Below are 26701 nucleotides of genomic sequence, written 5' to 3' on the forward strand. Positions count from 1 at the left end.
GTGATCAGGCATAATAAGATACGGTTGCAAAACTAATATAACAATTTGTGCACTAACAACTGTCCCTAAAGATAATCAAGAGAAAATGAAAAGGAAAACACTCTATGGGTTTCCAAAATCCTTTACAGATCATAAGGAAATAGCCTTAAAAACTAGGGATGGAACGTATGTGGGTGGGGACTTGAACAGTGCAGTTAACTGCAATAAAAGGCTGGGCCAAACCCAACCCTCTGTTTGCCATTATGACTGCTGTCATAGTGATGCTAACAGCGGCATAGGGCCAAGCCAAAACGTGTTCACAGCTATTGTGATATGAAGTGGTGACAGGACCCAAAACCAGACTCCCCCCCTTCCTAAAACTATTACAGTTCTTAAGAATGCTGTTATAAATAGTTACACCCTTCTAAGGCCATGGACTTAGAAAGATATAAATGACCTAGGGTGACACTTTAAATCTTATAATTAATTTTCATTGAGGCCTTGGAATTGCTTTGTGCAAAATGTGCTTCCCCTAGCCTCCTTGAGCATGCCTTTGGAAAGGCTGGGATGTAAAGAATATTTAGTAAATTATCAGATACATTAATGACTCATCGCTGCTCAAAACAGTGATAAGAAGGAACTATAACTAGCTGTATATATTTAGAGGTAGACTTTATTTTAAAATACTGAAATGATAAGTGCAAGCATCTTACATAATATCCTCAGAGAGTAAAGAGCAATCACTGGCATGACAGCTGTAGACAACGGAGCCACGGAATTCTAAGAAAGGAAGGTCGTCTTCCAGGACACTCCGCTGGACTGGATTTCTCTGTTTCATAAAAATGAAAAAGGCAACTTGGAGGATTGCACATTTAAGAAAAATTATGTAAGGTTCCACTCATTCTGGCATATCAGACAGGACATTTGCATTCTGACATATATACCAAAAGCTGTTATATAGAGATAGATTAAAAGTTTTGTGACTGAGTGTTAGTGAAGCCCTATTGTGCCAAACACTAGACTTTGATTTAAACTTCTGACCCTCATTTTCCATTTAGCTCAAGCATAACATATTTCTGACAGCCAGCCACCAGGCTTCATTCATTTCTAGGCTCTTAAAAGGAAGGCAGCCCTCTAATCTTTAAAGAAATTACTTCAATAGATTTTGCTATATACTGAATAGGCAAGAATACAGATCTGAAGAATTACATATAGGTCTGAAGACTCCACTGTGTGTTACCTTTTATCTCTTATAAATTTTCATTTCGTAAAGCATGCATGGGAATATCCGTCAAATTAACTGCTAATCTGTTGCGGCAAAAATAAATAGAAATCCTGTGACACTTGAAAGTCTGAAAACCTAACTTAGAGGCTTGTAATGAGAGGAGCAACTGTAATGAGAGGTAGAAAAAAGCTCTCTCAAACACAAAATGAAGCAATGAATATCAAATATCTTAAAGTGCTACCGTGCTATAAATATTCATAGAGAAAATGTACAACATTCTCAGTACACATTATATCGACAACATTTTGTATAAAGTCAGACAATATATTGACTCAACGACATTCCATATCAAAAGTCAACACCATCTCAATTCATATAAATGAGGGGGATTCGATGGTCCAAATGAAGTACTGTCCGTACCAAATATCAGTCAATCACTACAAATTGCACTTGCCCGTCGTGCTCCCAACGCTCCAATATAGCTGGATAATGTTCCAAGATTCAGTGATTCAATCTTCCAGCAGGAAAGTCTTTGCAGGGAGATGACTGTTTTAAACTGGCCCACCTTAAAGTCTAACAAATGCGTATCTGCGGGACCGCCTCTCCCCATATGAACCCCAGAGGACTCTTCGCTCGAGCGATAAATATCTATTAAAGATCCCTGGCCCTAGGGAGGCCCACCTAGCATCAACCAGGGCCAGGGCCAACACTCTGTCCAACGAGACCAGGGCCTGGCAGGGTTTGTTATTTTTCCGCCAGGCCTGTAAGACAGAGCTGTTCCGCCAGGCATATGGTTGATGCTAGGCAGTGCCCGCCCCCCCCAAGCCGGGGGGAATAAAGTATATGCCCTCCCTTCCAGTGACACCTTCCGTCTCCCACGTATCTTCCTGGTAAAAACGCTTTGGAGATGGCGAAAAGGTGGTCGTCCAGATTATGTGCTGCTATGTTTTTGTTTTAATATTTATATAGATATGGTATTTTAAACTACGGCATGTAAGTATTTTATGCTTTTAATGGTCTTAATGGCCTGAACTGTGAAATGTGTTTTTAAGCTTTGTTGTCATCCGCCCTGAGCCTGCTGGTGTGGGGAGGGCAGAGTATAAATTGAATATAAATAAATAAGTATTATGCCATAACCTTTCGTGCGTATCCTGTTCATGAGAACCTATGCTAGAATAAAAAGTGTGTGTCTTTAAGATGCCATATGAAGACACCTGCTCAAGAACCTAATTCATGCAGCGGATCCATGTTCAAGATGCCAACGTGCATAATAAGATTTTTCCTATTCCGACATACAGAGATGGAGCGCATGGCATTCGTAAAACCACCTTGTGAAGTCTGAATAGATTCACTTACAAGCAGCCCTTTGAAATCAGCAACATGATATTTGTGTTAAAAACTGTCAAATGCAGTTTGCTGCAGCTGGCAGAATTGTGGTACCTTGCAGGGCTTTTTTTCAGCTGGAATGCGGTGGAACGGAGTTCTGGAACCTCTTGAAAATGGTCGCATGGCTGGTGCCCCTGCCCCCTGATTTCCAGACAGAGGGGAGTTTAGATGGCCCTCCGCACCACTCCAGCAGCATGGAGGGCAATCTCAACTCCCCTCTGTCTGGAGATCAGGGGGTGGGGCCACCAGCCATGCGACCATTTTCTCCGAGGGTAACCCACTGAGTTCCACCACCTCTTTTCCCAGAAAAAAAAAGCCCTGGTACCTTGGTTCTAAACATACAACAAATTCGTGGCAGTTTCTATCAGACACTAGTCACAAACTTCAATCACAACCGTTCAGCTTACACTACTTTTTGCACTACTGTTACCACTTTGGGTGGCCCAGACACACATTGCTTTTTCCTACCTTTTTGTCATCCAGCTCATTCACGCTGGTCTCTTTGGTCATCCATAATGGAATCTTATTTGAAGAACAATCCATATTCCAATAGGTTTATTCATCTACACCTGTATTTAGATGAAAGTACAAGTACAAAATACCATCTTTGAAGAAAAAATCACAAAAAACTGCAGTTTGAGTACCATCATGGAGAAAGGCAAGCCGTCAGTCACAAAGCCGTCCCCAAAAGGCACCACTCAGAGACTTCTGGATTAATACCTATCCTGCAAATATCAAATGCCTGTTGAATCTTATGTGACACCAATCCGAAAATACCACGTTCTGTAGCCAAATGTTTAGCATTTGTGATTTCTTTAAGCTGTCACAGAAATAGAATTTATTTTGCCATTATTTGTTTTAATGTTTATTGTTCTATATTGTATTGTGTGGTTGTACTATTTTTCTCAAGACCTTTAGTCAGAGATACATAGTAATAAAGGAAAGGAGTAACAGTCTAGCTGACTACTCACTTCTCTTTTCCAACAAAAAGGGGAAGACGGATGGGAACATCTCTGTGTCAGCTGAATGAGATCTGGGCTGAACTTGTGCTAGAGGTATTTAACCCAGCCGTGGCATGAGGCACAAGCCACAGGGCCAGGGTTGGCCCTGAATGAGCCAGGCCCCTGGATGCTAGACCAGTCCAGGAATTGAAGTTGTGCTGTGGGTTTTTTTCCTTTTTGTTAGTCTAAATTATATTTGTAAGCTTCTTACTGAGCTGTTTGGAGTTACCAGTGGGGAGAAAAGCACACATAAACACATGAAGCTGCCTTATACTGAGCCAGATCACTGGTCCCCCTAGGTCAGTATTGTCTGCTCAAACTGGCAGTTGCTCTCCAGTGTCTCAGGAAATAGTCTCTCTCATCACCTGCTACCTTTTCCTTTTAACAGGGATTGAGCTTGGGACCTTCTGCAGGCTAAGCAAATGCCCTGACCACTTTCCCTAAGGGCAGATATAAATAAACAACAAGCAACTATGAGCAAAATTTTCACGGGACCACCGCTCTCCCTGTGTTCCTCCGCAGCAGCTTCACTCGTCTGAACAGGGTCTCCTGCACATGGGCGAAATGTGCATTCTCTGTGGTGGGCCCTGCCCTGTGGTACTGCTTGCCTGAGGGGGTCAGGAGAGCCCCCACCCCCCTGGCTTTCCCAAACGATGCAAAACTGATATATTCAAGAGGCTTTTTTACTCAGATAGGAGGATTGTATTGTAGGGAGGTGGTCTTCACCACCACGTTGCCTTACATCCTACTGGTTGCTTTAAGTATGTGCGCCTATGTACTACCTGTTGCTTTAAGTATGACCCTACTGAGTAGTTCTATGTTGTCTAATGTTAGTCCTAGAATTGCTTATGCTCTGTTTCAGCATTTCTCCAACTCTGTATTGGATCTGAAGTCTTTGTAAAATTGCATTTATTTAACCTATAGCATTGTTTATTGAAATGCCCTTGATATTAACTGTGCTAATCTCACGCTAGGTAATCCACCTTGAGTCTCAGTGAGAAAGGTGAACTATAACTAGATATAAAATAAATATTCACCCATATAAATTCATTGAAACGTGCGTGGCAAAGGCCAGCTAAACTCTAGAAAGGATATTGTTGAACCTTAGAAGCCTCAAAAGAGCTCACAAAGCACATTTCACCTTCAGCTCCATTTCGCCCCCCCCCCTTGTGCTCACTATGTCATTTTGCCTGCCCTCTTTTTGCTGAATAGTACAAACAGTCGTACTTCCTGAGGCGAACAGAAGCAGCAAGGGGAGGGTGGGAGGAGTCTTTACCAGAGATCACAGACTGAAGAGCATTAACCGAATACACGGCTTGATCAGCATCACTTGCTGACATCGAGTAGCAGCTTGACGTGTGAGTGCAACAGGCCTTCCCCCTTCTTCGCTATAAGGCAGATTAGTCTAAGAATGATTTGCCCCAGGTCACTTCATGCCTTGAACCAACATGCAGCTGCCTTATCCCGAATCAGACCACTGGCCTATCAAAGTCAAGCTTCGTCACCTCCGAGCGACAATGCTCACACAACAAAGTCTTTCGCATCACTGACTGCCTGATCCTCCCTCCTTCAACACCCTTCTCAAGAATAACTGTGGTTAACCCACATGAAGCCACCATCCAATGAGTGAAGCCTTTGGCCTACCCAGGTCAGTACGGTCTCCTCTGACTGGCAGTGGCTGTCCATGGTCTGAGGCTGAATACATCCATACCAGCTACTACTTGATCCTCCTAACGGGAGATGCCAGTAACTGACCCTGGGACCTTATGCAAGCCAAACAGATACTTCAGATCTACACACACGTTCCAGTACTCTACACCTGTGCTCTAACCACCACCAACACGATGCTTTCCTAGTGATCAGTGTAAGGAACAGGCCTATTCAATCCTTAAGATCTTGGTTAAGGTCACTGAACTCTAGTTCAGGCTGTAAATTGTTGCAGTCCTGGCTCTGGCCTAGCTGAGAAAAAGAAATGTGCTGGCCTGTTAATTTCCAACACCTGCAGGCCTCTGCCAGTTCTCAAGGGATTTGTCCTTGAGGTCCTAGTTCTCACCCTCCCTAGTTTCACTCCTTAATTTCACACAGTTAGCAATGCTGATTAACCAAGTGAGCCCTTATTGGCTCTTAGCTGATAGCGTGACATCAGCAGGTCTGAAAAGCTGGCTCCTTGCTACACACAGTTTCCTTCTCTAAGGCACTATTCCTTTACCATCTTGTGTGAGAGAAGATTGCTTCCATGCCTCTGGCCATCAATATACCTCGACTAGCATGGCATGGCAATGGACTCCAAACTTAATGCTGAGAACCTGTCAGCTAAGAAGCTACATCAGAGAAGCTTAGGCATCACGTTTTAACGCGTTTTTTGCTGGACAGCTGTAGCTAGCAATAGTACGGTTGATTTGTTTTCCTTTGCCTATTGCTTCAGAGTGCTTTATGCTTTGCAAACACTCTCTGTAACTTGTATTCAATAAACTAAAAGATATTTTAGTCTGCATTTAGGGTCACTTGTTGCAGGGTAGGTACAACCTCAGAATGAACCTTGAGACTGAAAAGTCTCACAAGTATGAATGGGCACCTTCCTACTGCCTAAGGGGTCTGCAGTGGCTGTGACTAGGGCCCAGAGTAGGAGTTGGGGAGGGCTGTTTTATATAGTCAGAGGACCCAAAGCAAGTGGGTTTCTAGCAATTAAGGCACAACCCTAAGTTTTTATTTATTTATTTACATTACCTATAGTCCACCTTTCTCACTGAGACTCAAGGTGGATTACAGAGCGTAATTCCATACATTCAACAGCCGGGGCAGTCAATAAACAATACGATCAGGCATGGACTGCAGAAATTTGAAAACAAGGAGAAGTCTGATACAGAGCTGAAACAATGTAGAAGCTGGACATAAGCAATTTGACACGACATAATAAACGACTGTAACAGACAGTGCACGGCAGTGTCCCTTTATCGAAGCACGTATCCTCAGAGCACCGACCGTCTTATTATTGGCGGAAGCAAGCCCTCCGGAGTCATTCGGTTTTGCATATGTAGGGGGCCGTGCAGCTTTCGAAAAACGTTGAGAATCGTGGCCCTGAAGCCAGTCTGAGCCAATCCACCCCCCCCCCCCGCAGCATTAGCATCGGCAGCCTACCGAAAGAGACGCTGCAGCACAGGCCAGCGGCAGCCTCCAGGCGCCCGGCAGTTGAGAGCTACAGGCCAACCGCCCCGAGGCCCGGCAGGGGGAATCTCAGGGAGGAGACTCGCTTCATCCCACTTGGCCGAAGATCTCTTCCCCTCAGAGCAATCTTCCCGCCAGTCGCGCCAACATGCGTCACGACCAGCCTACCTCCCCGTCGCACTGCAATGACGTCTCGCCTTCCCTTCAGACCTTCCTTGCCGCCGCCCCCCCCCCTCTTTTTCCGCCGCTGTCAACTCTAGAAGGTGAAATGAGGTGAGGCGCGTGCGCAAAGAAGCTTCCTCGCCCGCCCGCCGAGGACGCCGCAGGGCAGTCTGGGGGTTGTAGTTTGTCGTTTCTGAGGAAAGGGCGGGTGAGAGAGAGGAAGGGTCTTCGGCGGCTCCGCGGCAGAAAACGACCCTCGCGGCCCCGCCCGGCTCCCCGGCGCTCCCCAGCCGCGGCTCCTGCCAGCGGCGCGGGCCCCCCTGGGGAGGAGACGACCCGGGCGGCGAGAGAGGCGGCAAGAAGCGGGCGGCGGCAGGACCCGCCCGCCTGGGGAAGGGTGCTCCTGCCGGCTCCCTGCGGGCGGGCGGCAGCGCGGAGAAGGCGAGCGCGGCGGGGCCAGGCCAGCGAGCGGCGAGCGCGGCAGGCGGGCGGGCAGCGGCGAGGGGCAGCTGACGGGATGGAGTAAGTGCCCCGCCTCGGAGTGGATGGGGAGGGTCGCTAGCAAGGCCGCCTAGGTAGGGCTGGGGCGCGGAGGGGGGGGGGCGCCGGGAGAGCGGGAGGGGCCGGGCCCTGCCCCCCACCCACCCCCACCCCACCTCCAGGGCCGCGGACTTCGGGAGGCGCGAAGGGCGAGAGGGTGGGCAGCCCCCCCCCCCACACGCAGGCGCCCCCGTGCCCCGCAGGGTCGCCCCTGGGCTTGGGCCGCGGCCTCCGGTTTGCGGGACGCGGCGTGAAGGGACCCCCCCCCGGGGGGAGCAGAGCGGGAGCGGGGCAGGGGGGGGGGGCTTGGCCTGCTGCCTTGGCGAGGCCTGCCGGGCGGCGGAGCGAGGCCCGTTCCTTCCGCGTCCGCCCGCCTCTCGCTCTGGCTGCCCCCGCTGCCGTGTCTCGTATGGCGCCCCGGCAGGGGAACTGGCCTGGCCGGGCCGTCCTGGGCGGCGGCGGCGGCTCCCGGGGAGATGCCTGGGTGGAGACGGGGGCGCCTCTGCACAGGCAGGCGCGGGCCCAGGGCCGGTTTTTCAGCGCGGGGGGGGGGGGCACCGCCTCAGGCCGCCCGCTTCCTTTCGCCCGCCTTCTGCGGCCTGTGGAGCGGCGTCCCCTGACACAGGGAGGCTTGACAGGTGACGCTGAGGGGGCTGAGAAATTAAGCGAGGGGAAAGGCTTCACCCGCTAAGGGTGTCAAAACGCTGTCCGAGAGGAGAAGCAGCGAAGGACAAAAACGAAAAGACCTGGCTTATCGCCTCCCACCCTAAACTGCCTCTTTTCCTGTGCCTTGAACAAAAGTTGGACACCTAAATTTAGCAAGAGAAGCCTTTCCCCATCTCCATGCCAGAAAATGCTTCAAATCCCCTTGGGTCCATTATTATGTACTATGGGCCAGATACAGCTCTGCCCTCTCAGTACTTCTGCACGGCAGCGTGTTAGAATAAAAGGCAAGACTGTTATTGAAGAGTCTTTCAAGGGAAACGAATGATGTGTGAGAGGCTTTTGCCGGGAAAGCAGAATAGGCCCCTTGGATATCTATGGTGTTATGCATCTTTGTTATATATTTGTTATTTTCAGTTGATTGGTAAAGATGGAGAGAGGCAGAGGAGGAGGAGGAGGAGGAGGAAGGAGTGTGGGGGGCTCTGGCCTACACAGGAGCATTTACTCCCAGTCCCAGCAGCAGTATCATTATCCTGCCTCCTCTTCTCAGGCGGGCTGCATGGAGATCCAGGAGCTGGCCTCCAAAAGAGTGGACATCCAAAAAAAGAGGTTTTATCTGGATGTGAAGCAGAGTTCCCGAGGCCGCTTCCTGAAGATAGCCGAAGTCTGGATAGGAAGAGGCAGGCAGGACAATATCAGGAAAAGCAAGCTGACTCTCTCCTTGTCTGTGGCTGCTGAGTTGAAGGATTGTCTGGGAGACTTCATCGAACACTATGCCCACTTGGGCCTGAAAGGCAGCCAGAGTCACCGGAATGATCACTCTAATGGCTCTAAAGAGCAAGATTCGCGAAGGCGGCAACATCACCACTTGCCGTCCCCTCCAGCATCTGTTGGATCTGAAGAGCATCTTCATAGTGTCTTAAAAACTGAGTATATTGAAAGAGACAATAGGAAGTATTACCTAGACCTGAAGGAAAATCAACGTGGGCGTTTCTTAAGAATTAGACAGACCTTGATTAGAGGACCGGGCATGATAGGATATTTTGGTCACAGTTTGGGACAAGAACAGACTATTGTTCTTCCAGCACAGGGAATGATTGAGTTCAGGGATGCTTTGGTCCAGCTCATTGAAGAATATGGTGAAGGAGACATAGAAGAACGGAGAAGTGGAGGTGATGAGCCTCCTGAACTCCCAGAGGGGACTTCCTTCAGAGTGGACAACAAGAGGTTCTACTTTGATGTGGGGTCTAACAGGTATGGTATTTTTTTGAAGGTAAGTGAAGTGAGACCTCCATACCGTAACACCATCACTGTCCCATACAAAGCATGGACAAGATTTGGGGAAAACTTTATCAAGTATGAAGAGGAAATGAGGAGAATTTACAACGGCCATAAAGAGAAAAGAATGGATGTCAGAGGGGACAGTGGTGAAGAACAAGAGGGCCTTGATTAGAATGTATTTCAACAGGCCAAGCAGCAAAAGAGAAAATTGGCTAGAGGTACTGATATACAGCATTTGGAAGAAGCTGCCTTTCTTTTGTAAGTTCTTCCCTATTGTTAGTAAGTAACTCCAATAGACATAATACTTCAAAGGGTCTGGTTATTATGCTAAATTATACCCAGTAACATCTCTCTGATTCTTACAGACATAGTTAACCACCCAAGTTTAAATGATTCTGATACATAACCTCTAAAAGACTATGAAATTATGTATAATAGTACTAAATCTGTTGGTATGACCTCTTAAAGAATCTGTATAAGGTTTGCATTGCACTGTAAGGTGATACAAGTAAGCCAGATGGATTTAATATCTTCTAATATTAACCATAGAGCATTTATGACCAAAACTGATATTTAAATTATAAATACTTGTTTTGGGAAAGGCACCTTAAGTAAGTGTCTGCTGGTTACCTTCTGATAAAAATCTTGAGTGGGGGAGGGGAAATCAAACCTCTGTATTGTATTGGCCAGTAATTAATGTTATGGTTAATTGTGTGATAACCCAATAATATGTGTCTGTCCTGGTAACATAAATCCACCTTTGATTTAAAAGGTTGTTTCAAATTAATGTTGGTCATGAATCATTCATTTTTATGGACAGCTTACATCTTTTGAGGAGAGTTTATTTAAATAGTGTTACAAATTTTTCAAAAGCTATTTTTATATTTGTGGTGCAAAGGGATTCCAGCAAGTTGCTGTGATGTGGGAATTTGGTAGGTGAGTTATGGTTGGGATTGACTCTCTGAATAGGGAGGCTAAATGCATGCGTGATGTGGAAAAGTAGAAGAACTTTTGTTTTTTTCTGTATACTTTGAAAAAATGCCTTGAGAGATTTTGGTGCATCACTTAATTGGTATCAAATGATTTCACATTGGTGCTGTTGAAGCATTCTCTAACAGCCATCAGCACTTCCCTGTATTAACCTTGCCTTTTAAAATATTTTAGCATTCAAAATTATTATTTTATTAAAGAAAATTTAATTCCATAAAAACAGATTTTAATCTGGGGTCCGGGAGTTTTGTCTTTGAACCGCTGAAGCTTGTGCTTTAGACCTTAATACTGTGCAATTATTGCAGTGTTAAACATTCCGTTTTACGCATTCAGAAATGCAACCACACTGAAGTTTTCCATCAGAGGGACTCTCTGCATGTATTAGTTTTCTTACTATTGAAATAGTAATTACTTTTCATATTCAGATGCTTGATTATCCAAACTAAGTTGTAACTTTAGCTTTGATTTTATCCAACTTATATTTTCTATTTCAGTACCTCCTTATATGTAAGCAATGCTCTTTCCCCCATATTGCCCTGAGACGTATGTGAAGGGGGAGAGCATAGCCTGACATTTAATTTGGTCCCCAAAGTTGTCAAAATAGTTCCATTTACAAACAAAAAGGGGGGAAATGAGCTAGCACCAAAATCACCAAAGGAACATTAGAAAGATGTGTTACTGTTGTGACAAAAGAGAAGCGTTGACTTTAATTTCACTGTTTTAGGTGATTTTCCCTAATCTAAGTGATTTGTACCTGCGATTTGTCTAGTGTACTTAAAAAAAAAAAAGCAGCTAATGAATAATGTCTAATTTAAACGTTAAGATGCTTTATTTGGTTGTTTTTTATTACCTGCTGGGCCATGAAAGGCTACAAAAATTCTGGCTCATGCATTAAGTGATGTCCCAAGGGTGTCGGAAGTGATAAAAGTGTCCTGTGTACTGTTGTTGGTGGCAGAGGTATAGTGAATAGTGTAGGCCTAAATTACCATATTGTTGATTTGCTGCTGCACGTCTCAATGCCTGTACTAGTGGCAATATTGTCAAGGGATTCCAGCATATGGGATCTGTGAATGTAGGAACTCCTGATGCTCACATTCTCCTAATCCCTGTATTGATAAGGGGGATTTCTCCCATCCACTTACAACAAATTTAATTTTAAAGTAATACTTGTATCGATCTGCATTCTTTCATTGGAACTTTGCACTGCCCTATTAAGTACATTTTGCAGAAATCATCTTGCGCTCGCCTGATCAACTTTTAATGGAGAAAGGAATACTAATTATATGACTAAATAGTGATGAAGAAAATACAGCTTTTCCATCCGCAAACTACAGATACTCGTATTAGTTAACATATTGGCTTGTGTAAATTTGTGTCACTATTTTTAGTCGGTTTTTGGATTAATAAAGCAAGTATCCCATGCTCAGCTGGTGGTTATTGTCACCTGCCAGTTTCTTTATTCCCTTTCTGTCAAATGGGGTCCTGTTTGCATACGTCTACAAGCGCAGGTTGCCATGTTAACCAAATCAACGAATGCACTTAAGTGAGCATGTGGGCATCTGAGATTGACTACACGTGAGCCTTAAACTTGCCACCTCCTATATAGAGTAGACATACTGGTTTTGGCTTATCCATAGGAAGTACTAATTTTATTTCACATCTTCAGTTTCAGGAGTTATATAGTCAAAATAAGCCAAGAGCTTAAATGGTGATTTGGGAAAGAGTTTCTCTTTACATCAAGCAGTGGATCCCCATCTTTGGAGAGTGGCAATAGCATGTTGCTTGTTTGCAGGAGGGTCTGTGACAATGTAAAGAAATAGTCTTTGCATCCCCAAAATGCCACGTCCCTTAAACTTGAGAAAAACACAAGCTTATTTGCACTAAAAAAAAAAAAAAAAAGCATGGCCAAAAACAATTCCAGGAGGACAGGGTGGCTGAAATCCCATCTGCACCTCTTGAGCGATCTGTTCTCATGAGAGAATTTTACACGAAAGCCCTGACCTCTCTTCTAAAACTGTATGGTCCAGACAGAAAGTCTGTCAGTTTTGTGATTTCATAATAATGCACTTTATATTTTATAAACAATAGAAGCACATTTCTGCTACTGGTCTGGTACAGTGTGTTTCAGTATAACGTATAGGCTACGTCAGTATAAAAACGGCCTTCTGCATGCATGTCTGTCAGTGATCTAATATTACATTGGCATGATGGAGAAGAATAGGCACTATGTTGAAATTAATTTCAAAATGCCTGTATGTTTCAGAAATGTTGGGTATTCTCTGACTCCAGCTGAATTTGAGGATAATCGACATTTTTGAAAGTCAAACTGCAAATGTGTTTCATTTTACAAGTATTTTATTCCTACAGTTGACCTGGGTTAAGTAAAACGGTCTCATTTGTGGTTTGGTTGCATAATCCCCCTCCTCCCCTAAAACGTTATTTTAGGGGGCCTGGGTTTCATGCAGCTTTTACAGGTTTGTAGGAGGCCACTTGTGCTGATTCTCTCAACTTAATGTTAACTTGTGGGAGGGATTTTTGCTAAAGTACATATCTAGAAAGATATTCAAATAGCATAATGATATAAGAGAGTTCAATAATACATTTAGAGTAACTAGGACGTACCGTATATAGCACATTGCACCAATTTTGGTTAAACCAACAACTTGGTGAAATGCAAGGAAGTTTTAGGTGAAAATTTTACAGAAATGCTGTCCTTGTTCTTATGCCCAGAACAATGGGAAGCAAATATATCTCATATGTTAAAACCTGAAAGGCTTAAGAAGTAGAGCTGTGTAGGATACTATTTCACATTAGTAACAGCATACATGTGTATTTAAGGGGGGAAAGCCCTATGCTTTAATAATACTACTCTGAGGTCCGGTTCACAGTGCCCTTTCTCTTACATGCAAGCAGTCCTGCGCCATCCTCATTGAAGCACTTGCTCATACTCACCAAGTAAAAAGTAACATATGCACCAGTACACACCAGTACCGTGAACAGTTACTTTGGTTTCCCAATGACCACTATGAGGAGAGCTGCTGTCGGCTGTGTTCACGCACCTTTTTTACACAGTAGGCAGTTGAGGACCATCTGCATGTAGGGGGAAAAGTACAGTGTGAACCGATCCTAAGATGTTAATATATCTGATTATATATAGAAATTAATGTTTGCAGCAACTGTATCTGTAATGTATTCATATTATTGTATATTAATCAGTTCTCGGTGAAATATTTTTATCTTGATTCTCTGCCCAGTTTTAAAACCAGCTTTCGCTAAGCAGAGATATCAGGTAAACGTTTAGTTCACCAAGCTGTTTAATCTATTAGTTATTCCTCATTTTCAAAATAATACATTTAAAAATGTTTTTAGTAGATTTTGGTACAGAATTCAGAGAGGCAGGCCTCTCACTAGAGTTGGGAAAAAAATAGCAGGGAAAAGTAAAATGGCTCCTTAATGTGAAGAAAGGACTGTAAGACGTGGTATGAAGATCTAGCATTGGATATATATAGTGTTTCATGTAATATTTTAACTGCAAGTTGCAAATGCTACTGATATTTATATGAAACAAATTTAACCTCAAAAACAGACATCAACTAATTTAAAACTGGTGGTTTTATAAAATTATTCAAAACATCAATATGGTATTTCTTTGGGGTTGTAAGAGGGTTTTGGTGTTATATGCATGTTAATGAAATTATGTGCGTTTTTCCCCTTAACGGTTTATTAAAATGGCTTAATTACTCTATAAAGATGAGAGCCAGCATGGTTCAGTGGCCTGATGTCCATTTACTGACAAGCCTGTTAGTGGAAACTGTAGTAATTTTGTGCAGTAGCAACATGTTTGTTTTATTGTTTAGTCCCACTGTAGATTATCTACAGTTTGAGGAAATGAATTGAACTGTTTATAGTTCCACTGTGCTGATACAGATACATATGTACACTATAAGTGTGCATTTTAATAATTTTACGTGTTGTTTTCTGTTGTATTGTTTGAAATGAAACTCAGTTTTTCCATGTCATGGCTTTCAAAATCACTTTTGTTTCCTAAATACATTCTGTAATTGTAAACTAGAATAAGGTACTGTGCCTGCAGTCCTAAAAACACTTTCCTGAGAGTAAGCCTCACTGAATAAAACAAAACTTGCTTCTAAGTAGACTTGCTTAGGATTGCTCCCTGCGTTTGGTTAATTGGTTAAATTAGATTTAAACGGCATAATTCTCAGTAAGGTCCCGTCTTTGGAGTTAATCCATTGCAGTAACGTACTCTAGTCCTAGGCAATTCTGCCATCATATCTGCTTCCTAATGAAAAAAAAGCATCCTTGTGATGGCAATATAACACAAATATTTGTGATACTAGCCTAGCAGAATAGTTTGTAAGGCCTCACTGGAAACATTTCTTTGCTGGTGACAGGAAACCCAAATCTCATATGAATTGTAAACCATAATAGAGTTAAAATCAGCCTTCCTATATCAATATCAGTTGACTCAGAAACATGGTAGAAGTGCATTTAAAATTGCCTTTCTGATGTTCACTCATCAGAAACCTGATGATTGTGCATTTAGAATTGCCTTTCAGTTTTAAATGCACACCAAGAATGGAAGAAAGGCTGAATTCATCCTGTTTTAGAATCAACCATTACCTAGTTTAAATTAATTAATCAGTAGATCAATAACAATTTTGGGATTCACACTGTTAGATTGTATGACATCTACATTAACTGTGTCAGATATGTCTGACATATTAGCACAATATTCTTGACTAAATTTCCGTAAGTAAATCCTATCTATCTATCTATCTATCTATCTATCTATCTATCTATCTATCTATCTATCTATCTATCTATCTACCTACCTACCTACCTACCTACCTACCTACCTACCTACCTACCTACCTACCTATAAGTTGCATTCCTGCCACAATTTCTGAAATAATTCTATTACTGTCATTAAGACTTCTCATCTGAACAGAATAGTTTTTTGCAGATCAAAACAATTAATTTTAAAAGCAATCCTATGTGCAAGTTTTAACACTAACAAAACCATTCTAAATCTTGACAATTTCCCCCCTTTTTGAGATAGATGCATGTAGTATGTTTCAAATACTATATTGTGTTCTTACTTATTTTTTAAAACGTGGATACATCTCTCTTGATAGCATTTGTACATTTTAAATGTAACATAAAACATAGCCCTAAAATGATGGATAGCTATCAGAATCTCATGGCAGCTCCCACATTCCCATCTCCCCATCACGTATAGCAGATTGACTGCATGCTGTCGGCTTGTGCGTCTTGTTTTCCTTCCTCCCCTCTCATGCATGAACTCTCCTCTGCCTTCTGTAATTTACTTTCATTATATGTTCTTCCATCTGCATTGCCATTAATCATGGTGTACATCAACACAAACCATGGTTAATGCTAACCACATTTCTTTGTAACTATGGTTTGTAAACCCACTCCAAACCTAGATTTCAAGGGATGCCACACCATAGTCAAAGCAAAGCATGTAAGGGAGAGAGGATTTGTTTGCGGGGGTGGGGCAGGGAACACATGAACCCATAGTACATCTGTACCATATTACTGTGTTTTGAAGAAGATGCTAGAGATGTAGATCTTTTCCTCTATTTCACAAACAATGTATTTTGGATGAGGGGAGATTTTTTTTTTGTTCATTTTGCCATTCCTAGCATTCTTCTCTTATATCATATGTAATAGTTTGGGCTTGGATTTCTTTCATGTAAGGTGAAAATTGACATGTTAGCAGCATTTACTGCCAGCTCTGGTGTGTAAAACCAGTTCAGCTGGATTCTTTGAAATTAGATGATTTTAAAAAATCAGAGCAGAAAATGGAGGTTCTGTGAAGCTGCTAAAACATTTATACAGCAAAACCACACTAACATTTGCAAAATACAGGAAACTTGACTAGGAAGCAAACATGTTCTCTTCATTAATGCCAAAAAATGTATAGCCTTTCACCGATTCCCCCCCCCCACACACACACACCTTCTGTGCTGCTTCAGAAAGTAAAAAAAATAATTTGGTTTTTAAGGGAACGTGGGCGTCTGCTTCTGCTGTTGACCCCTACGCACTTTGTCCAGCACTTAGGGCCCTAGACTGAGATAAATATATCTGATGTGTGGAATGTATATTATAATTCACTGAGGGTTTTTGTGGCAGCAATGAAGCCTCTGGCACTGATTTGCTGAGCAGTGCTAATACTGCAGAGGCTGAGTTAGCAATGATATCACAGTCTGAGCATCAGAGGGGGACTCTTTGGGAAGAAGGAGCTTAGAGTAGGGATTGCTGAAGAACAAGGAAAAGGAAGAGGAAGGCTAAGACCAGGTGGGGGTTGGGGGGAGGCCAGCATTTAGACAAGGGCCATTTAAAGAAAGATGAGCAGAAGAAGCAGCAGTGGGTAAAGTGAGAAGGAACCAAAGGAAAAAAGACTGGAGAAGAGAGTTCTTCAAAGGAATGAGAGGAAAAGGAGGGACAGAGGGAGGAGATGTGGGCAAATAACAGGCCTCGGAAAGGAGGAATAAAAGAGAAAATGTCCAGAAGAATCTGGAGGGTGGCCTTGTTGGCTATAATTGTAGCTTCAGTCCTTTAGGGTAGACTGGGATGATCTGTCTGAGATTATTATTGTGAAAAGATATGTCAGTTTTGCTTGTTCACTTTTATTCCTGCCCCACCCCAATAGTGTGTATTTTCCCAGCCTCTCATTGAATTTTTCTAATAAAAAAATTAAAATTTGGCTTTTTTGCTTAACAAGTTTCCTTTAGGTCTTTTGTTATTTGAATCACATAGTGATATAATTTTGATTTGATTTGATGAAGAGCTTTTGGGTTATTTAGTAAAGAACATTGTGTTGGAGAGTGGGGCAATCACCCCTAATAGAAACCCCACTTCAGAGCTAAAGGATTTTAGAAGGTTTTCATACTACATTAAGAAACCTACACAAGGAAAACAATTTGTGGCTGAATTCAACCATATCACTGAAATGATTATGCAAGCTTGGTAGAAAGGCTATGAATCAGGAAAAAAAATTTGCTACAGAAGCTGTCTTTTCTTATTTCTAAATATTTATTTTCTCCTTATTGAGATTTTTGTTAAACTTTAACATCCTATTTCTAGATTTATATATATGCAGTTCTCTTGTTAGAGAGTAGACCTAAAGATTTCTTAATATCGGGTAGCTTCCTTGAAGATTCTTGGATAAAATTACCTATTTATATCGTAAAATATAAATTAAGAGCAGAAAGATTTATTTGAATGCTTTTCAGTGTCCCAATATCCTTTTGGGGTGGTGGACACCAGAAGCAGTGGTTTATCTAGGATCAGATAAATTCATACTCTTTACTAGAACTCACAGGCACCCAGTGGAATTGATGGGCATCGGATTTGGGGCAGGCCAAAGGAAGTACTTCTTCACTCAATGAGTAAGTTGTCACGTTCACTGCCACAGGATGTATTTATTTTATTTATTGATTTGATTAATACCCCGCCCTCCCCACAGATAGGCTCAGGGCAGCTAGTGGTGGCCACTAGTTTAGTTGGCTTTAAAAAGGAGTTAGACAAATTTGTGAAAGAGGAATTAGCCATGATCACTAAATGAAATCTCCAAATTCAGAGACAGAACCCTCTGAATACAAAGGGAGGGAGCAACGTCAGGGAGCGGCTTTTGCCTTTGCCCCGGCTGTAGGCCTTCCAAGGCGTCTGGTTGACCACTGTATGAATGAGGATTCTGGACTAGATAGGTCCTTGGTCTGTTCCAGCATGACTTTTCTCATACTGTTATGATCACAAATGATCATAACAGATTGCAGCCATGACTACTTTGCAGCCATGCAGATTGCAGCCATGCAGTCTTGTAGATTGCAGCCATGACTACTTTTTATAGATAGATGATAGTTGAACTCTAAACTATAAGATGCTTCTTGGCTCCAGTGTCCCACTTGACTTTAGTCTGCCCTTTCTGCTTTGTCACAACTGCTCTGCCCTGGAAAAACTAATAATCTCAAACTCAGGCATGAGCTAATAATAATTGCTGGGCAGATCCGTGTTTTCCATTAGATGGAAGGACCATTTCTTTTATTGATGGGTAGTAACATACATTTAAAACTCTAAGCCACCTGCAAAGTTTGGATAATTGGAAGGCATAAAACAGGAGAAAAGGTTCGCCCAGATAAGTGGGCGGCATCCATGATAACTTGCTAGCTCCTTATTTCCATTATTAAGCATAATGTAAGTAAATAAATGGTTGTATCGTATAACAAATGACTTTTCCCACACCACTTTAACAAAAAATCAGTAAGAGGGCCAAAAGTCCAGCTTTTACAGGATGTCATGAGAGATTGTTATCATATTGGATATCGGATTTTGCATCCTTTCTCTTGCATCAATGCATTCTCTTGCCTTGAGATAGTTTGGCCAATGCAAATGGAACAAGGTCATTAATGACCAACGACGGTGCATATCATATTAGAAGGTGTGAAAGTGAATGATTCTTTGATGCTGTGGATGATATAGTTTGGACACACAATATTGTCAACTGACTAACACTGCAATTCTAAAAAAAATCATATCCTTCTCAGTCCACTGTAGTCAGTGGGTTTAGAAAGGTATAACTGCAATCAAACATACCGACCTTCAGCCTTCCAGCACTCTTTGTGACCTATAAAACATGCATGAAACTGGAAAGCTTTCCTAAATAAATCATTTTGGATAAGAATGCGAATGAAGCCCTGCTCCTTAACAGAGACCAGTTATCACCACATTTTCTTCTGACGTGACCAATCCGCAGCCGAGGCTTGAGAGGCAAGACATTTTTACCTGAACTAGAATATTCCCTGCATTATGGCTTTCCTGAGGGCCCACAGCTGTTCTGGGAAAGGCTGCAGTGTAAGTCCTATACCAGCGTCCCAAGATCAAAATCTTGCTTCATGTGCACATGGCAAGCTTGAAGAACAGATGCTAGCAGACAAGTATATGAGCCACTCTGGTTAGATGACTGGCTATTGACCATCCCTGCTACCTGATGACTGCACCAAAGGTGTATCATGGAACTCCTCTTGCCGTTAGCAAACTTCAACTGCAGTCGGGAAGAATTCCAGGAAATCCCAAGTATCTGCTGCCACCCCCCCCCCCTTCCCTAGGGCCAACCAGAGCCAGAGTCTTCTTAAAAGGCCCTTGAAACTCAGGCTTCTGGATGCAGCCAAGTGGACTTGGGGGACCGAGAGCCTTGACTGAGCAATCCCTACGGGAGGAACCAAGCCATGCAAATTGACATCGCTTCCAAAGGCATCTTCTCCCTCAGTTATAATTCCAGAATACCCCAAGGAAAGAATTGCACCCTGCAGTGGTTGGTAGAAGCTGTTACTGGTTCTGAGCCCAAACCATTATGCTGCAAACTCTCAGCAAATCCACAAATGAACTTCTCATGCTGTGTCAGTGTCACCATGGCACCTGCTGCCCTACAGGTCTATTTTGAAATATTTAATAATGCGCCAGACTGCCTGGGTATGAAGATGCCATCATATCTGGACAGAAGGTGAACCCCAACATCTTGTTCTGCAGTTCTCAGCAGGGTCCTCCATCCCCTCTTTACTGTTCTTACTACTTGGTTTTTGGTCTTTTTTCCCTGCCAGCACCGAGCAGGAAAAAAACAGTCCACATATTTAATCTTTAGGGTGCCCTTCTGCACCTTCTGTGAAAGCTTTACCTTTCAATAGGTCATCCGTGCCAGCATATGAGGGTCACCTTTTCTATATCTTTGGATCCTGGGTATGTGCCAAACCCCTTACTCCTGAGAAACCCAAACAGCCAAACCCGGCAAGCAGATCCCAATTGTGCAATACTCCGTTATTTCAGAAGGTCCCTTTGACGCGAGGCCACGTCTCAGTGGTTCAGTATCTGGCTTGCCTGCGGGTGACCCTGGGTTCAGTCCCTGGTATCTCTAGTTAGTAGGTCACCTGAAAGACTCTGCCAGTCAGAGTATGTAGCATTGTCCTTGGCAGACCAATCGTCTGACTCGGCATATAGAAGCTTCTCTTAGTCAAGAAGAGCCGATGTTCCCTCGCGGTGCCTCCACTCTGCGCTTGAAGCACTCTCCTTTCCAGCCCTTCGCTCAGCTGGTTTCTTAATGTGTGTGGTGTCTTGGCCAGCCTAATGGCTCGCTGATGAGCTTCCCCTGTAAGGCCTGCCTCTGGGTACGTTTTGTGGTTGGCTGCTCCCACTCTTTGCTGCTGGAGTCTGAGGAAGAGGCTGAGCGATACCTTCTACCCTGGCTCATGGAGCTTTATCCAGTGGTGAATCTGTTCCCCTTTTTTCTCAGCTATGGACCTCAGTGTCCATAGCTCAGCAGTGATCACAATCAGGCCCACTAACAGGGCTACACTTATACTGTCTTCGTTGGGCATAGGCCTGTGATGTGGGTCCTTACCACGCCCTGTCTCCCTTGGTTTGTGTGCAGTAGGTCTGCAGCACGCATCCTTGCCGGAACCTGGCAGCTTTAGTAGGCTTGGGGCAAGTTCTTCCTTTTTATCTTTCATACAGGGTATGATCATTATTGTAAAACAATGTGCTCAAAAGATTGTAGAGTACACACTAACGTACAGTATGCATACTACTGTACTGTATTGTACTCCCTACAGGAGCTGGAGGGTGTTTTTTCCCCCACTGCGGTGTGGTCTGCTCTTTCCTTGTCACTAGGGCCAGTATAAACACATGGCAGGGCCAGGCGGTTGCCGGGGCCTGTGGCTTCTGGCGGGGCCCACTGACTCCATACTCCTGCATCTCCTTTGGCACCTGCACTCACACTCCCCCCCGCCCCCCCGCCTGCTTGCAAATGCTCTGTTACCTCTGCTCCCAGCTGCATACGGCACTGCTGGAGAAAGGCATGTGAGTGAGGCACAGAGCATCGGCATTTCTGGTGGCCATGGCAGGAGCACTCCTAGCCGCACCCACCACCCAGCACCGTTGGGGAAGGCACATGCAGACAGTGTGGGTGGCGGTGACTGCAGGGGGTGGGAGAGCTTGCGAGTAGGCAAAGGATGGACACACACACAGGTGGGGGCACATGGGTGGCAGGGCAAGAAGGGGAGCCTAGTAGTGGGCATAAGGGTCCCCTGACACTTTCTGCCCAGGCCCCCCCCCCCACAAAAACCTGGCACTTGCCCTGCTCACTACCACCATCTTTTCTTCTGTAAACATTAGCAGTGATTATTCCAGTAGGTTGTCAGCTTTTTTAAAAAAAAAAACCTTCACGAACCTGGTATGTTTTATTTTTTTAAAAGCTAGTCTGTAGTGTTTGTTTTCTATTTGTGACACTGCTCCTAGTGGTGGTGAGGAGCACCTTTGTGATTGTCATAAGGGTAAGCAAATCTGTATTATGCACAGATATCTGGGGAGGGAGAAGGCTTTATGACTGACCAGCCAATCAGCACCTTACACAGCTGACCTCTTCTGGAATTAGGAAGAAATGGTTGTTCCTGGGCTCAGTTCTGTGAACGAGGTTGTTACGCATGTGACCAAAAAAATGTGCAGATCCGCAGCAAGCTTGCTGATAGACACTTGTCTGCATCCTCTGAAAGCCGAGAAGGGAGCTTGCAGGGCCATCTCTAACATACTGCTCAGAATTAGTTGTCCTGAAATTAATTGCTCGGAACAGTGGGTGACCAAATGCTGAGAACCTTGCAGTTAGTTGGCCCGTATGACTTGCGCAAACGTGGGAAAAGTAAATTATCAAAACAGATTGTTTAAAAAACAAATGCACAGTAATCAGTTGTGTGGTGCCATTACCGGTAACAAGCTGCTAAATACCCATCTGAAAGGCTTGGGTTGTGTTGGGTGATTTGCTCCTTGCCAAACCCTCTTAGAGCTAGAGAAAAGGTGGTAATTAGACCAACCACATGTTCATCTTCCCTTTTATTAATTATCAGTTAGTTATTAATATTAATTAAATTTATTAAATTTAACATTAATTCAGTATGGTACCATCTTCCTAACTTCCCTTCCAAAATAGTGTCCAGATACAACTATGCAAGATAGCTATGATGCGTAGAAACCCAGCTAAGACTAGAAGTGTTGATAAATGGACAGGAGATCCTCTCAAACTTGAAGGTATGATTCACAGCAGATCTTATACTTACTGATTCGATCAGTGAGGCTGCCACTATCAACCACTCCTTTTCTTTAGCCTCCGTTTCACCTGGAAGCCACCATCCATCTGCTGGGCGCTCATTCTGGAAGCAGGTAAAACTAATACTATGCCTTTGCCAAGACTGGACTCCTCTTTAAGCCCAAGGGACAGATGACAGTGGAAACAAACCTTGCGAAACCAAGTAAATGAAAAACTAGTGTGGGAAATACTAATTTTTTCAGTTGTTCCCTGTCCCCACCCCCTTTGCTCAGTGCAAAATCAGCCATAAATACTCTGCTGCCAGAAGGCAAGAAATGGTGCTTTTAGTGACCTGGTGTCTGTATAAAACAGAAAAAATTGGAAATGCCTTCCCCTTGCACATGTATCTGTTGAATGGGTAACAAGAGGCTAGGATGATACTGCTGAATATACTCCAAGACATTCAGGCCTGAACCAGAAGGGGACTGTTTTGCAGCATTAAAATGTAAGACAAGCAGAGGCTAACCTCTGCATCGGCTTTGGAGAAACTGGTGATCTAATGGCTACCCGAGCTGCTAATGGTGCTGTGCAGATATTTATGCTACAAAGAAGAACTCAGAGAGCTCAAGAAAAGCCAGATAATACTGCAGCTGAGAGAGAATGTACCTAGCATGCCCTGGAGCCAGAAGCAGAGATCCATCTGCCAGAAATTATAACAGTCTCCTTGTCTGCTTATTAGGCCACCAAATCTTACCAACAGTTAGGATGCCTGAACAACAGATCTAAGGAGGCCGATGTCCCCATTGTAACAGGATCAGTAACCAGTTGATCGATCAGTTTCAGAACCCGTTGGAATAGACAACGGTCCTTTGATCCTTTTCACGCAACTGACTGTATCGGTTGAGGAAGAGTTCCCAGCCTCTGGGAAGAGGGAAATTGTGGTGTGGAGAATTTTCCTGATACAGCCGCTGGCAGGACTTTGTTAAAGCAAACCTTCCGGATTCCCAGTTGGTTGTCAGCCTCCTGCTACATAGGTATTAAGGAAGGCTTAATGCAAGGAACACATTTATTTAACAGAATTGTTTAGCTTGTTTCTGTATTTAAAAAATCCAAAGCTGAATGATATTACAGGTTGTCAACCAGTTCAGGAACTTTCAGTGCTATCCTAAGCTACAAGCCCCAGGCTCAGACTTACCTGGGGCCTTGATTGGGAGATGGGGGGGGCATGGCAGAGGGTGGCTGCCTTCATCCCAGGGCCCAGGAGTCTCTGCGGGGCTGCATGAGCAGCCCCAGATTCAAAATGCTCAGCCAGCCAATCATCCTTGTGCCAGCTGGGTTTGGGGGGCGGGACCTGGCTGGCAGAGGTCTTCCCTCTGGTCTGCCTGCTGGGCATTTATGAGTGTGTGGCTGGGCCACCCGCATTTTGCCCTTGCTCCGACTTCAAAGACCATTGAAGTAAATGGGCTTAGAAGGGTTGCTGTCAGAGTCTTACAATGCAATCAACTTGTTTGAGTTTAATCTCTTGAGTTGATATTTAAAATGTTCTATAGGTAGGATCTGGCATACTACATATTTAAGTCTCTGACCTTACTAATTTCCTCATTCGTGTGTGTGTGTGTTTGTGTTTGTAGGTAGGAGGAGTTATTTACATAATGTCAAAAAACCAGTAAAATAAGCTTCCCATACAGTGGCAGGAGATTATCCCCCCACCCCCACCCCACCCACCCCCCACACACACACACTGATGCCCATCTCACTAGATTCATAGGGGTGGGGGGGGTCAATCTTTCCGTCTTCCTCAGAAGCTCCTCTCAGATCTACTCGGTGTGCCCTCCAAACAACAGGGTAGCTGATCAGCTTGGCTCCCGTTTTCCATCCGGCCTATTGATTCTCGGAGCAGCCCTTCTTTCTCCTCCCTTTTCTTCACTGAGCCATAGTTTAAATACAGTTCATTGCTAATACTTGGCTCCCTGAGGCCTCTGTTGTAATTCCCTGGGGGTTTTTTTTAACCATGCATTGGCATTCAGCATCTCATATATTTTACAGAGAGAAGAATAACAAAAAAATGCCTGTTAATAAGAGAGTATGTTTTGTTTCACTTTTTCAGATGAAGTGAAGATCTAACACAAAGTTCAGTTGTAGTGCATTTGTAACCTAATTCATTAACTGGCATTTTCTAGTTCTTGTTGTTGCAAAGTACATTTAATGAATCAGCAAAGAGTCTATGAGTCTGCTTTTTGAAGTGTTATCCGGAAGCTGGCTCCTCTGAAAGCTGCATATTTAGATGGTTGACGAAGCTGACCTAGAGAGTCTGTTGTCTGGCAGGCTGTTCAGGGACTTTTGACTTCACAGAAGCAAAGATTTCAGAACAAAAGTTCTGAAAGGTTTGTAACAAGCTCTGATCCTTTGCTTTTCAAATAGTTTATGGACTTGTGTTATAGCATAAAGCTATATACGGTCTACGTTTTTTGTACATAATCATAATCCGAACTATAGCACTGCAAATTTCTTTAAACATAGCAATTGCAATGCAGAGCACTTTTGCCATGGCATGTGCAAGACCTGTGCTCTGAGCTCTTACTTTTCTTCTCTTAAGTACCGTATCTATCAACAAGGCTGGGTATACTTACCTAAACTGTTCTCAACGCTAGCACTTTAAGTACTTGTAGCCACTTTTCTGATTATATGGAGCACTGCACTTTTATAAATACTACTAGCACTGAATTTTTAAATGTGTTCTCCCCCTGCTCTGCCCCATTCTTTGTGTAGTCTTTACAGGGTGTATGTTTGAAATAGGTGGTGGCTGTCTGAAGGTAGCTTTTCATGCATGTGGCCACTGCCTGGTGCCTAACTTTTACTTAACTTATATCTTTTAGGGATTTTGTAAATTGCTGAAAGTAGAGAGAAATTCAAACTATATTTTATAACTTTAAAAAAATCCTAAATAGCGGACATCTAAACAAATCTGATCTAAAATACAAAAAGCAAGCAACCCTTGTACCCATCACACATCCACAGGCTTTCGAAAACACCAAAGATCAGGAAAAACTTTGAAAATGGACAAAAACAGCACAAAAGTGTATTTGCATTATACCGACGGCAGAGTAGAAAATAATATGGTTTCAAATATATATTTCTGTACACACAACTTTTCATAATGGGGGGTTTTACCAGGGGGATTTTATTTTCGGTAGGCAAGAAAGTGCGGGGCGGGGGGGGGGGGGAGTCACTCAAAGTTATGTTTTTACTATGCCTCTGCATGATTCATATAGACGCCACAAAAGACGTTACAATCAAATATAGTATGGTGCCTGTAAATTAAAGTTTGCATTAATACTTGGGAGGCACGATAATTTCAAGAATAAAGGTTGTTGGGGGTGGGGTAGTAGAAATGAAATTCAGTAAGACTGAAGGAGCAGACATGGCAGTCGATGGGTAGCCTAGAAAAAAAAATGGTTGATGTTGAAGACAACACAAATCGTAATGGACCATTGAATGAGGCCTCATTGATGAGCAGGCACGTGCAGCTGCGCATGCATGGAGCTCGATTGGAGTCTTGTGCGTGTGAAGTGCCGTCAAGTCACAGCCAACATATGGTGATGACACACACACACACCCAATAGCATTTTCAAGGCAAAAGACAGACCAAGGTGATGTGCCATTGCCTGCCTCTGTGTAGCAACTGTAGACTTGACCTCAGGCTAGCCGGCGCCATCCAGGCCAGGGTGATCAGAGCCTTACACATAAACATTTGAATAGGCACTTAGTCTAAACAGATTTGCTGAGCTTCGGGCCGCCCATTGTCCCAGTAGAAATAACCCTGAAAAATCCTAAATATTATTTGGATTACTAAATATGAACTATATCAGTCATGTTAATTTTGCCGCAGCAGTGACATCTTAAATCTGAATTATTTCTTCCCAGTCCTGAACATTCCATTATAAGAAATGTCTTATTGGCTTTATCCTAACAATGAACTAACTTGAGTAATTTAACTATAACATTCAGCATTCCAGTTAGTGAGAGATGATAAACGTAAATGCTATTTTTTTTTATAAATAGACAAATTGAACATCTTCTAAAGATCAAGAAATAGCGCTGCTTCCCTCCCCCCTCACACGCATTTAAGTAAGATCTTGGAGAATGATCCACAAATAGTTTAAATTGAGGCATGTGAATGTAAAGGGTGGGATT

The 26701-nt window shown here is 43.4% G+C and overlaps 2 protein-coding genes across 4 annotated transcripts in view; one reads left to right on the forward strand and one right to left on the reverse strand.

Moving 5' to 3' along the window:
• Positions 1-6863, reverse strand: part of WRN (WRN RecQ like helicase) — a 109057-nt gene extending 102194 nt beyond the window's left edge. The window contains exons 1-3 of the mRNA XM_054986098.1: positions 6730-6863; positions 3059-3159; positions 693-808 (exon numbers count right to left, since the gene is read on the reverse strand). Coding sequence (XP_054842073.1) covers positions 693-808; positions 3059-3133 — 191 coding nt within the window. The 5' untranslated portion in view covers positions 3134-3159; positions 6730-6863. The remainder of the gene's footprint in view (positions 1-692; positions 809-3058; positions 3160-6729) is intronic.
• A 488-nt stretch (positions 6864-7351) lies between these two features.
• PURG (purine rich element binding protein G) lies at positions 7352-25691 on the forward strand. Of its 3 annotated transcripts, none has more exons than XM_054986486.1 (2): positions 7352-7440; positions 8672-25691. In XM_054986486.1, the coding sequence occupies exon 2, from the start codon at positions 8681-8683 to the stop codon at positions 9572-9574; it is 894 nt and encodes a 297-aa protein (XP_054842461.1). In that variant the 5' UTR covers positions 7352-7440; positions 8672-8680; the 3' UTR covers positions 9575-25691. The 3 variants fall into 3 exon arrangements, with proteins under 3 accessions (XP_054842461.1, XP_054842460.1, XP_054842462.1); XM_054986485.1 differs by having other exon boundaries at positions 7425-7440; positions 8539-25691; XM_054986487.1 differs by lacking the exon at positions 7352-7440 and adding an exon at positions 7443-7493.
• The last annotated feature ends 1010 nt before the right edge of the window (positions 25692-26701 follow it).

This window comes from Eublepharis macularius, chromosome 8 (genome assembly GCF_028583425.1).
Source record: "Eublepharis macularius isolate TG4126 chromosome 8, MPM_Emac_v1.0, whole genome shotgun sequence".
Taxonomy (NCBI): domain Eukaryota; kingdom Metazoa; phylum Chordata; class Lepidosauria; order Squamata; family Eublepharidae; genus Eublepharis; species Eublepharis macularius.

What these genes read in the sequence shown, in the direction of transcription:
- PURG (XM_054986485.1), top strand. Translation starts at nt 8,552, where the DNA reads ATGGAGAGAGGCAGAGGAGGAGGAGGAGGAGGAGGAAGGAGTGTGGGG.